This window comes from Colossoma macropomum, unplaced genomic scaffold, assembly GCF_904425465.1.
Source record: "Colossoma macropomum unplaced genomic scaffold, Colossoma_macropomum, whole genome shotgun sequence".
Classification (NCBI taxonomy): domain Eukaryota; kingdom Metazoa; phylum Chordata; class Actinopteri; order Characiformes; family Serrasalmidae; genus Colossoma; species Colossoma macropomum.
The window spans coordinates 9451631-9464906 of NW_023494800.1; the positions used below are offsets into that span (position 1 = coordinate 9451631).

General features: G+C 38.7%; 1 protein-coding gene across 1 annotated transcript; it reads left to right on the forward strand.

Moving 5' to 3' along the window:
• Positions 1-3200: 3200 nt before the first annotated feature.
• Positions 3201-9124, forward strand: LOC118820652 (globoside alpha-1,3-N-acetylgalactosaminyltransferase 1-like). Its single transcript, XM_036589042.1, has 3 exons — positions 3201-3509; positions 7227-7292; positions 7932-9124. The coding sequence occupies exons 1-3, from the start codon at positions 3476-3478 to the stop codon at positions 8810-8812; spliced, it is 981 nt and encodes a 326-aa protein (XP_036444935.1). The 5' UTR covers positions 3201-3475; the 3' UTR covers positions 8813-9124.
• Positions 9125-13276: the final 4152 nt, after the last annotated feature.

The following is a 13276-nucleotide window of genomic DNA, read 5'->3' on the forward strand; positions in this document are numbered from 1 at the left end:
TACAAAGTGAAAAGAAACACATGAAAGCAAAAAATAAAAGAGTGATGGTTATGTTACATAGATCTATTTTGAATAAGGGGGATTTTTCAAAATGACTCAGAGTGGTTTGATGTGAAATGCTGACTTGCTATGAAATGCTTGAGAAACTTACTGAGTAAGAATTGTTCGATGTGGTGGTGAGAGGAACCAGACATCTGAAGAGTTTAATCCCTCTAAAAGCTACGTTAGAAACTTATTACATGAACTGCTTATGAATATGCTGACTTATGTCTTAGACATTGCTTTGTGATAGTTTTGAGAAGGTTTTGGCCTAAAATATAATTACAGAACTAGATTATGGTGGAGAGGTACATGCAGGGCATTGTAAGTAAAAATACCAAATTAAAACTTATTTTTTATCAATATTTTACATTTATTTTACTCTCAGCTTTACATATAAAGCATGTGCAGGTTCACAGGTAGTTTTGGATTTTAAACAAAATGGCTATATGTGTGTTATAAACATTGTATCCCCAGGTTCCTATCACCACCACTGTGAATCGGTGTCAGTAAGTTTCTCAACAATGAACTATTTCACATCAAATCATTGTTAATTAATTTGTTACATATTAACGATTGAATTACGCAAAATTAAAAAAAAAAACACACATTTAAGCTCTTATACAGGAAAAAGCTCCATGGCGACACTACAGATTAGGTTAGAGTGTCCTATATACATGTGATTTGCTAACTTACAGACTTTACAAATGCCAGCAAAATGCCTCCCATTGGTATAACAGAGGCTTCAGACTGCCTCACTGTAGGGGTCAAGCATTCAGGCTTGTATTGCTCTCTTGGTGTACACCACATGCACTCGACCGCTTGTTGAGAACATGGTGAAGGATGACTCATCTGACCATATCTTTTTTTCCACATCTCTGTAGACCAGTGCTTATGGCTTTAACACCACTGAACTCTCAAATGAGCATTTGTCTTTGTAATGAGGGGTTTAACTCTACTATAGGATCCGTCTCTGCGTCACTGAGGACAGACTGTTCTTGCTGACACATCCTCAGTCACCTGAGGAACAGTTGCTCTTCTGTTTTCCTTACATATCACACTAACGCACGTTCCAAGTCACAAGTTCCAACCCTGTTTACAAGAATCCAAATGCAGATGTTACTTTAAGTCATTGTTCCTACTGAAACACTATCCAGTAGGGCAGTCTTTGTGACTGAAGCTCCTGCACCCCAATAAACCCTCTTTTAAACTCACTGAGATCTTTTGTTCTTCCCATCTTGACCCAACATCAAGGTCAACTGAGCTTCCTCAGCATTTGTAAATATGCCACAGAGCACAGTAGGATAATAATTGCTTAACTGTATCATGCAGTACATCCGTTTGGAAGTATCTGTACTCATTTTATTTCTCTAGTCTTATATTCAGCTTTTTCCTTTAATTTGTCACCTCTCTACATCATAGTGAACATCAGAAGGATGAATGTTATAAAGAATATACTGCCATCTTGTGGCAGAAGTGGGAGAAAGCTCTTGGTTAGATGGCCAAGAGCGAACAAAACCACAACACTTCTGTTATGATAGGGTTACTATATTTTGTTTTCCAAAAAAAGAGGTCACTAGGGGCAGGAGATCAGCATGGCGCAGACAGTAGAAAGCCGATGCCAACATAAAAGGAAAGTCAATTTAGAAATTAGGCAATTTAGAAATACAGGACAGACACAGTTTTAGGTCCCAAAAAGAGGACATCCGGTCACCCTATGGTATAGGCAGTTGAGCAGTTTATACCCACGTTTTGATGTTGTCTTGATTACATTTTGTTTAGGTGGTTTATGCGATCTTTCTGTAAACATGAGCCAAACATACAATTATATACAGTTAAACAAAACAGATTTAGGCCCAAATTATGGACAACTTTTACATTTTTTACTGTTTTTTTTTTTTTAATAAAACAGTTTGATGCAGTATATAAACACTGTTAAAGTCCACAGTCCACATAGAGAAGTTAACTACAAAGACAGCCTGTTTAATTTTTTGTGACGTCACAAATAAACAGGGGCACGTTCAATCTCAAAATGTTGTGCGCCATTTTGCTATGGTTTCCGTGTTAAGTGACATGTTCCACTGAAACTTTGTGAAATGGTGTGAAACTGGCTTTGAGGTGAGTTTTCTTTCGTTTGATGAGTGTGTCTGAGGCATTACCCAATCAGCAGCGACGTGTATATAAACCTTGCCATATTAAAAAGGCAGTGCACACTATGGATTCTAATAGAGTCCTCTACAAATCGAGCTGCTGCAGCTTGGTGTATACAACTATTGAAGACATTAGAAGACATGTTTGTTGTAAGTATTTTGTTAACAGACTATGCAATGCCTTCTCAGCTGCCATAGTTGCAACCCTTGCATAATACAACAGAGTGTTCAATGCACCACTGTTTCCATTTAAATAAACATTTTACTACGTTTACTTGGGGCTGAACTCAGCCCAGATTGACATATATCCACCTATTCAGCCTATAGCAGTTTAGCTCAACCCCTTCACACTGAAATGATTGTTTCAGCCTAGGCTGCTTCATTAATGGGGCACAAACAGAGGTGAGCCAATCAGAACAGAGGCCATTTACAAGTGGTTGTGTACCTGTTTTTGGTACATAAACCCAAACATATATTCCAACAATATGAGCTCAAAATGACAAATCAAAACAGCACTAACTGTGGTGTGAAATTGCAAAAAAGTGAGTTGGCAGGTGCCCAGAAAGCACAGTCTAGCAAAAAGACCAAAGTCTTGCTCACAACACAAAAAAAAACAAACAGGCAATGTCATATAAGATCTTTAGAACAGAGCTTACAGGTACTGTTACACTTTAAATATATCATATAACACTGATTATTTAATATTTAATGTAGCCTATGACTGACACTTTTCTGTTTTTTTTTTTCTTTTTTGAAGTAAAAAACAACTCACGAATAGTCAGATACTGAGTCTGGATTTATTCTAGACATTAATTATACATGAATTCTTCTCCTGCTTCTACTGCAGTATGCATACCACTAAACTGCTGCCTTACAGAAGGTGAAAGACAGATCTCTGTGCTGAAAAGTGTGATCCGTTCATCATTCTTTTCTGCTCCTCTCTCCTTTCACTCTGGTATCTGCTCTTCCTTTCCTTCTGGCCTCGATTCCCCACACATCTGGCTGCTTTGGGTCAGAGCCAGTGGAACAGATTCCTGAACCTCGAGGACAGCAAGAGTGAGAGAGGGAAGGAAGAGAGCGAGTGAGACAACAGACGGGTATGGAGCTGAAAATAAGGAAGAGGAGGGAACAGAGAAAACATCAGGGTAGAAATTAAGAAAAGGGCTAGTAATGAGACAGTGAGAAAGAAAAAAGAGAGAGATAGAGAGAGAAAGAAAGAGAGAGAGAGAGAGAGAGAGAGAGAGAGAGAGAGAGAGAGAGAGAGAGAGATAGAGAGAGAGATAGAGATGGCACTGTTCCCATGCTCCAGACTGCCCTCAGGTCAGTGGGACTTTGTTCCGCTACTTTCTCTCTCTGTCCTTCTCTTGCTTTCTCTCTTTCACTCTTTCCTTGGCTTCCCTGCTTACTCCATGTTGATCCTCCTTTTTAGAAACATCACTTAATCGTCCATGTTTTGCATTTTTCTGCAATCTTCAGAACGTTTCAGTAGCCTGTGGTTCCCTCCTGCCTTTGGGGTAGCAGGCTCTTTCTTCAGATGCTATGAAAACATGCTGAGACGGCCATAACCAGATTAGACTTTCTATTATTGACCGTCTTGTGGCGAATCTTTTAAGCGTGCATCATTTTTCTCATTTTCACATGAAAATGCTGGAGGGATTGTAGCAGAGTTTAGCAAACTGTCTGCTTTTGGACAAAACACAGAGACGTAGAAGTTTTCAGTTCAATAAAAGTTCAACATGCTGCAGATTAATTCATTCAATTTCTTATGTGACATTATGAGATGTGATTTACGGTTATGAGCTGAAAATGTGCAGCACTGTACATGAGGAAATTGTCTCCTTACCCCAAACGTAGTTGATCAACCTAAACATCTTTGGTGTCAGAAGTTTGCTTCTTTAGTTTTGAACTGGAGCTACATGGCTAACATAGCTAACAAACATAATGGAAGCTTGTAGTCACCAGTTAACATGTGCAAACTTGAAAGACAAAGAGTAGAACGACAAAGTTTACAGAAAAAATGATCGATTTTTGAGCTTTTTCTAATCGTGGAAGCTAAACAAGTACAGAATGGTAATGCAAATGGAAAAATCCGAAAGTATTTATCAAATATATTTTTGCAATGTGTGAAAATGGCCAAAAAAGTATTTGTTAAATATATATTTAAAATGCATTTATTTGTATTTATTATTATATTTTACGATGTATTACATACATCCAATTGTATGTAGTTTCAGCAGAGTTTACAGATATAACTATCTGTGTATTACATTGAACTTTGCATTAATCATTGTGCGTATGCAGTAAGATGTATGTATAAATGTATTTCCAATAAACAGTATATCAAATCATTGGACTGCATTTTCACAGGACTTGCTTTTGCCATATTAACGGTTCACTGGCTAGTGTTTTAAATTAAGATAGTGGAATACATATTAATTTCAAAAGGTATTCCAAACAGTAAAGTGCATTAGACAATATATTGGCTAAACTTTATACATTTTCAAATGTTCTTGATAAATATATTTACATACATTTTTATATGGTGGATTTCTAGGTGTAATATTTCCCCACACATTTTAAAACAAATGTGTTTTAATATATATTTGGTCAATATGGCAATATGTTCTGAAACACATTTTAGTGTTTGGAATGTATTTCAGCCTGGACTGCGATGTATTTGACATGTACTTCATATATAGAAAAATATATGTCCATACATTTTTTTCCATATGGGCAGTCCCTTCATATCGTATTTCAGACCTCCTCCAAATGTGGTTTGGATCTGATTTGCAAAAATAGGATTTTATGTGTTTTTTGCTGTCCAGACTATCAAAAATCTGGATGTGCCAAAAATCAGATTTGGGCTGTCAGTCTGAACACAGCCAATGAAAATGCTCAGATTGGAATTTATCAGATTTTTTCTACTGCGCGTGCGCCATCATTCAGCTTTAACGTGGCAGCAGCTCCAACCTGAAGTCAGTGCCAGGAAACAGTGGAAAAGCAGCACATCTGACACTTTTACATCTTCATGTCACTCTTATAATGAAGAGCTGAGCGCTGTTCAGAGCTGGTCATCTTCACAGCGCAGGCTTGTTCTGCGGGTTAGTTTGTTTGTTGTTCATGATGCGTGTGATTCATTCAAGTGACATCGCTGATTAGGAGTTTGTGGGAGTATTAGGAGGATACTGGACGCCTGTTTTTTCACATTATTAGAATGTCAACCATCATGTTAGAGAAGTTGAATGTGAACAAAAAATCAGATTTGAGCCACGATGTCTGTAATGTGAACGTAGCCAAAGTGGCCCAAATCGGAATCGAACACATCAGATTCAGTGTGTTTTCCTGTTCACACACACACACACACACACACAAACAAACACACACACACACAAAAACATATGACATATGAAGAAAAAGATCAGATTTGGGTCACTTTTACCTGAATGTAACCTAGACTTGCGTATGTGGTTGCTGATTCACTATGGAACCACAACTGGACATGTTGAAGCAAGTATATGATGATTTAGTAATACATCCTGTAACTAATTAACCAATGTCTGTATGCTATTCTTACATCCCTGTTGAAAAACTCCATAGAAACCATTAAGTGTTTATGTTGGTTCCTAATGATTTTGTAACGTGTTTTGTTGTTTTTCTTAATGGGTTGATATCACAATGTAAAAGATCCTAATGGTTTGACCAATTGCTGACTCTAAATGCATTCAGCGGTTTCCTAATGGGATCTAACGGTATTCTACAGTAAACTAGTGGTCTCTATTGGAAATAATTAAGCCAATACAAAATCATGAGGTTTTAATCCTAATGGTTTCTAATCATCTTTTTTTCAACAACTTCATCAACTACATTTGCATTGTAGCATCAGTGAAAAACTAAAGAAGCAAACTTGGTGGCAGAGAAAACCACCTTCTGGCCTAAAACTAGCGTCCATCATTGTTCTCTAACTAACCCCCCTCCCACCTGCTATAAACAACTCCTGACAACTATTGTGGCTGCTGACAGAGGCCAATAAATACAAATGTCTTATTCAGCTTCCTAGCTGTAAAGTTAGAAGTCTGGCTTCTGTATTAGCCAGCTAAAAAAGGTTTTAAAGAGCTGCCCTCAAATGACCAACACCAATGCAACTGTAAATTTTCAAAAGTTCCTCCAACCTTCAAGACACATCATCAGAAGGGGCGCTTGTGCAAAGTGCAAGGAGAGAATTTTCTGTAATTATACAATGTATAGGTTCAAGGTTATGGGGTGCAGAGGATGACTGTCAAAATATACATAGCCTATATTACAGATGACGTTTTTGAGAGTGATTTTTTTCATCTCCCACTTCAACAACAAGTTCCGTGTGTTTTTTTTTTTTGTTTGTTTGTTTGTTTTTTTGGTGGGTCACGTCTCAAAAGGTTTGAGAACTGTGTAGCTCTACTGTCTACTGTTTTTATAGATTAAGCCCCCTCTGTTTACTCTGTGTTGAGTCTTGCATGTCCCTTGCATTGCCCTCTTCTTCTACTCACATTTGTCATTATCAAAGATTTTTTTTCTAGAATAATTATCAATAAAAGCCAGTTAGAAGATTTAATTGAATTTCAGCGACAAAAAATGTAACAAAAATAAAATCTGATGATAAATATGCATCAGAAAATGTATGACATTATACACATACACATTATATGGCAATTTGATAACTATCTGCAGGTGACATTTTTTACCTACTTTTATGCTGTATGTAGACTTTAGCCTTGGTCCCAGCCTCAGACCAGATTTGCACCCCTGAGGTTTTTTCTAGTCTTTAAACTAGAAAATCTCACTCTAGACACTACTGTGAGACTGATGTAGGAGGCAAGTTGCATTTTTTATATATAATAATGTTTTTATATATGTTTTTATAATTTTATAATGTAGTGGTTAAATTTGTGCTTTTTAGCCAGAGTGCACCTATAAGTACTATAATTCTTATACTGAGATTCCCACAGTAAACACCACATGCATGGTATTGCATACAAGCGTTTTTCAATGTCTATTCGACAGGTGTTCACTGTGCAAATCGGAGGCGGCTGCTTGTGCTGTGTGTGTGCGTTCTCTCCGGACTGATCTGTAAGTGCAGAATCCTGTTCGTGTTTCAGCTTGCTTTCAGCTCAAGGCCCCAAGCTCCCTTACACTAGTTGTATCGCTGCATGCCTCAGTCACACTCTGAGAGAAGCTGAATTATTCCTAGAGCAAAATATTCACTCACAGAGTAACTCCAACAGATTTGAACACAGTTACACCTGAATTTTTGCATGTTTTAAAGCCTTTTAAAGCCACACTTAGCGAAAAGGGTTCTATAGTACTGAAAAAGGGTTATATGACTCATTCTTGAATACTAGAATTTTAAAGGGCTCTGTAAAGAACCATATACAACTGGTATTCTATCAAGGAGAGAAGCCTTTTGACCATGCTTAGAACCATTTATGCATTCATATGCTATGTTTGAGTGTTCATACTTCTACAAAGAACCATTTTCTTTACTAAAGGAGCCTTGAAGAACCATTTTTAAGAGTATACTATCTGGTTTGTGCTTTTGAAAAAAGTCAGAAACGTAGTAAAGGATTACGTGTTATGTTTTTTGTCATGAAGTGTTGTTGAATGTACTTTGTTTTATGCTTGCCATTTAAACTGCCCTATGGGACAAATAAAGTTTATGTTATAATGTTACTACTGAAAGGAAAATGCTGCTAACCATGTGTTTTCCAGACTTTTTGAAGGGGAAGAGGTTAGCTGCAGTTTCCACACTTTTGCTGTCAGAAGTGGAGAGAAGAGAACCAGCTTTGGAAGGTGAAGAGCTTCCTGTGAAGACTCCTTGGGGTGCTCCTCTGGTGTGGGGGGACAGCGAGTCCTCAGCCTGGCGTAGGGACGAGTTTGCCCATCACAACGTCCGCACTGGGTTGGCCATCCTGGCCGTGGGGAACTATAACTACTTCCTTCACCGCCTCATTTCTTCTGCTGAGCTTCACTTCCTTCTCAACCTCTACGTCACCTACTACGTCCTAACTGACCGTCCAAGAGAACTGGACCCTCCTCCAAAACTGGGGCCCAACAGGCAGCTGAAGGTCATCCCTGTGGCTGAAATGCCGGGCTGGGATAGGCTAGGTCTGCGGCGCATGGCACTGCTGGCATCCATCATTGGTGAGCGGATTCATTTGGAAGTGGACTATGTGTACTGCATTGACGCTGACCAGGAGTTCACAAACACAGTGGGTTCAGAAATCTTGGGCAAGCTGACTGCCACCCTACACCCAGTATTCTATGGAAAGCCTCGACATTATTATCCCTACGAGAACGACCCAGACTCGATGGCTTATGTAGCTGACGGCGAAGGTGACTATTACTACACTTCCGAGTTCTATGGCGGCCTGTGCTCAGAGGTGTTAGCCATGACCCGGGCCTGCTCTTTACTCATTCTACAGGACCAAGAGAGGGACATTACAGCCCAGGAGCTCGAGGAGAGCTACCTGAACCGCTACTTGGTTAACCGTAGGCCTACCTGCGTTCTCTCCCCAGAATACAGCTGGTGGGAGTCGCCCCAAGTCCCTGAAGTACCCACAAAAAGGATTCATTCTGTAAGCAGAAAGTGATTATCCAAAGGCAATGTGAAGGTGAATACAGATGCTTGCTGAAGAGAAAAGAAGATGGCGGTGGAGTAGAGAGAAATGACCTTTCTATACTCCACCCAAAAATGGTTGACAAACATTACAGAACAGCAGCAAAAAAAGAAAAAAAACAAAAATCAACATAATGAGAAACTGTATCACTCACATTAAAGCTCCGATGAATATTTTCTTGTTATAATTTGAAAGATATGGAGCCCTGCTGGTGACATCCTGTATAAATAAAAATAATGTGTGGCCACGACTTAGTAAGGCATGGGAAAAAGATAATAAAGTCATGGCCACAACTTAGCAAGGCATGATCTCGTCATCACTTACTAAGTCATGGCCACAACTTAATGATCTCATTCCCATGCCTTACTAAGTCATGGCCACACATTAGGATCTCATCCCATGCCTTACTAAGTCGTGGCCATGCATTATTTGAATTTATACGGGATGTCCGTAGACAGAAGTATCTGAGTTACTGCTAAAAGACACGATAAAATATGGTGTTCATGCGCTACTGCGAGTCGTCCTGTAAAGCCTAATAAATAAAATCATTAATAAATTATAAATAAAAAATAATTATTATAAAGAGACATGTTGGATTTCACAGGATTTTTATACCTTTGTTATGTAAAGCGACCTTTGGATCATGAAAGGCGCTATATAAATGTAACTTATTATTATTCTTTTTATTATTTTCTGGGACCGGGCCATACGTCTTTACATATCAACGTCACACGCACAGGCTAAAGAAGGTCCAGCTTGATGTTTAGGTCCCAAATTTAGAATCAACACTATACTGATAAAGATGTGATGACAAAAGTAGATAATTCACTTACATCCTCGCAAGACATTGTTCATCAAGTTTCTATTTCTCTTTGAGTTCTCTTTGAATTCTCTTTCAGTACGCATGTAATCATCAGAGTCATCCACTCAGGGAGGAGTCTGACGCACCAAACATTCTTCTGTGCGTTACTTGCAAATAAATTGACACTATTCTGTATGCATATTAAACGTCACATTCTTTGGAAAGATCAAGTGTAAATTTTTTAACGTTAGCATGGTGACAAATTCATTGTCGTCGTTCTCAACCTTTCTGCTTTTATCTGCCTGTTTGGTAGCATTTTAAACTGGAAACTTTACATTAGTGACAAGTTCTCATTAGGTTGAATGGGATTTTTGCCAACACACTGTACAGCTTGTTCTATAAAAGACCTTATTTGTGGGTGGAGCATGGACAGATCAATTAGAATGTTGATGTTACATTATTTGATAAGTGTAAGATGACATTATGCTTCAAATTTGTAGCATCAATGTATAAAAGATTATTTTTCTGTGTGAAAGTACAGAAGTTTTTGAATTTTATGCGCTGTTTCATTCACCAATATCTGTCAGAGGCACTGCAAAGACATCCAATAACACTAAAATAAACATTTTCTTACGCCTTGACATTTAATTCAGTTCTTTTCCATTATAATGTTATCGGAATGAAATCCAATCATGAGCCTAAGTGTATCTTTCCTTTTAAACAGGAAAGAACTGACCTGGCTCTCTCTCTCGTTAAACAAGGGACCAGCTGCACCGTCTGTGGCTGCTAAAGAGATATGGCTCAAACATTTGTGTTTTTGTGTGATAAGGGCTCGACGCAGTTGGTACCCACTTTGACTGGCTGTGCTGGTCAAACATTAACCAGGCCTGTTGTTCCAAGGCTTTTAAATCCTAGGAAAGGGCAGGGGAAGGACACACTGGTAGCTGCTCCTCACGTGTCCCCTTAACTAAGTGTGCCCAGCTCATCTTGACTCCATCGAGAGCCGGGCTGACATACAGCTCAGTGGGATGTGTTTAGATTCATTGTGCAGTCTGTAAACAGCATCCACAGTGTACTGTGTATGCACTGAATTAGAGTGGCAGATTCATCTGTCTTGCATCCAACAGATTTTATGCATTGCTGGTATCCACTAGGAGGGCTGTAAAACATTGATATTGTTTGTTTTGCCACCATGTGTCACCGGGGCTATCTGAATCTATTTTTATACATTTTTCCTACCTCTCCTCCATTTCCCCATCACTTTTTTTTTATACCAGGTGGTTCCCTCTCACGTTCTTTACTACTGGTGGCCAAACTAATGACACATGTCACAGTCCCACACCATACTGAGGTTCGGGCCTCACGTTTCTAACAGCTTTAGAAACAGGAAATATTTGAACTTCACCCCAGTAGCATGCATGCAAGGCTAAATTTGTCAATAAACCGGAGAGAAACATACATTAGTACTATAATATGAGTTGAGACATATACCGTGTACTTTCAAGCCACCATCTCAAAGACAGAACAACAAAAAATTACAAATGTCTGCATATAATTCAATAGTAAAAATGTAAAAAAAAAGTCATTCAGCGTGGTCTGCGGTAGAATTTATTGACCCTTGTAGGATCAATAAAGTACATAAACCAACACGGATGTGAAATACTCTGTTCTAGAGAAACTTAGAGTCAGAATTGTTCACACATGATGATATGAACCAGACATCTAAAGCATTTAATGCCTTTAGAAGGTCCCTCAACGAAAGCTATTACATGAAATGGTTATGAATACGCCATCTGATGTCTGAGTTTTTGCTTTACAATAGTTTTGTGATAAGCTTTAGTGCAAAACGTAAAATCCATTTTTGGCGTAAAGATAAATGCAGGACATTCAAAAAACTTTAGATACATTCATCACCATTTTACCATGATCATTACATGAAAAACTCACTGGTCATTTTGTATAGCAAATACAATGGCTATATTTGTGTTGACATCATGACCCCTGGCTCCTATCACCTAAAAGAAGTTGAAAAGTTTCCCTACTACACATCATTTCACATTAAACCACTCTGAATGATCTTGTTTACATCTCAATGAGTGAATTAAGCTTTCATTTTGAAAAAAATGGTGGAATTCCCCTTTAAATCATAAAAAAAACTTTACAGGTGACTTGATGTTTACAGTACACATGGAATCTTGTCTGCTGAGTCTACTGAGCTATTGCAGCTCATTTCAAACAATAGGCGCTAAATGAGTTGGTAAGATCCAATCCATTCTGTATTGTATCCCCCAGCAGGCAGGCTTTGTTATAGGCAGGGCAGCCGCACAGGGTTTAGCTGCAGCACTCCTCTGCACTAACGATTCACCACAATGAGCACTTGTGCCAACAAAAAGGAGGAGCTGAAGAGAGGAAATGTAATCAGACGTAATGGCTCAAACATGTTTGAATCATCTCGGTCTTTAGCCATTGTTCTCTTGACAGATGTTTAGGGAGGATCCGTCATTAACATGAAAAGAGAGACAAGAACTAATCAAAGTGGCTTCGCAGTTTTCCACTATAATGTAAAGGGTGGATACTAAACCTTCAATCCAAATATTTCTGGCCAGGTCTGCGTACAACAACAGAGGCCTATACAAAGACACCAAAAGCTAATATCCTGTTTTAGTCTTCAGGATGTTTGTAATAACAGGATTTAAACCAAAACTGATCACTTTTCTTTATTAGCATGTAAATATCATTCACTTTTCTTTACCGTGTTCACTCGACCAGTATCAGTCATTGCAATGAAAACAGCACAGCACAACAGAACCATCTGTGAATAAAGCAAATGTGTTTATAACAAAAAGTGGGGAGTGATTTAGCACACTGTAATGTTAGAGGTATGCTGGGGCTTCGGAGCTGCTTTGTTTGTTAATCTAGCATTCATCTTGCTGAAACACATGTAGAAGGGCCTAATCCTATTATTCTTTCTCAGTTATGTCTCAGGCTGTGCATACATACTGTACATACTGTACATACATTTGTTTTTATATGCTTCCTCATATGTGCATACACAGTAACATTAAACACCAAGTTTTAAGCTAAAGGTGTGGCAGGCTTTTATTTAGGCAGGGCCTAATCTGGTGGATTCACACAAGCTTCCCCACGCCCAGTCTTGGACCATTCAGTGCACCACACCAAACACTCCACATAATCACACTGCTGCCAGGACTGACTGCATGAGATAGTGCAGGTGTGCATGAGTGTATAAAATGCCCCAAGGGTCTTACCTTCTGTTCTGAAGTGCAAAAGCCTGAAAAACAGCCCTTACTTTACTCTTAGAGTAGCATGCCGCTGCATTCTGCACCTGACTAGTACGAGGAAGCAAATATTTGAAATAGGTGTAGTGTTTGCTACAGATAATTACTCAGTAGGAGGTCTCATATAGGGATGTTTAATTTGCTCATATTGCCTACCTATTACAGACCTTTCAGACACATCCTCATAGCAATATTGACAAAATCAACATCAATTACTGCTTTATTAACTATCCTTACTATTGTTCAGTTGTAGTCTTTGTCAGTGTTTCTCCACTCTGGTCCTGGAGGCCCTACTGGCCTGCACTTTTTAGCATTTTCCCTGCTCCCCACACACCT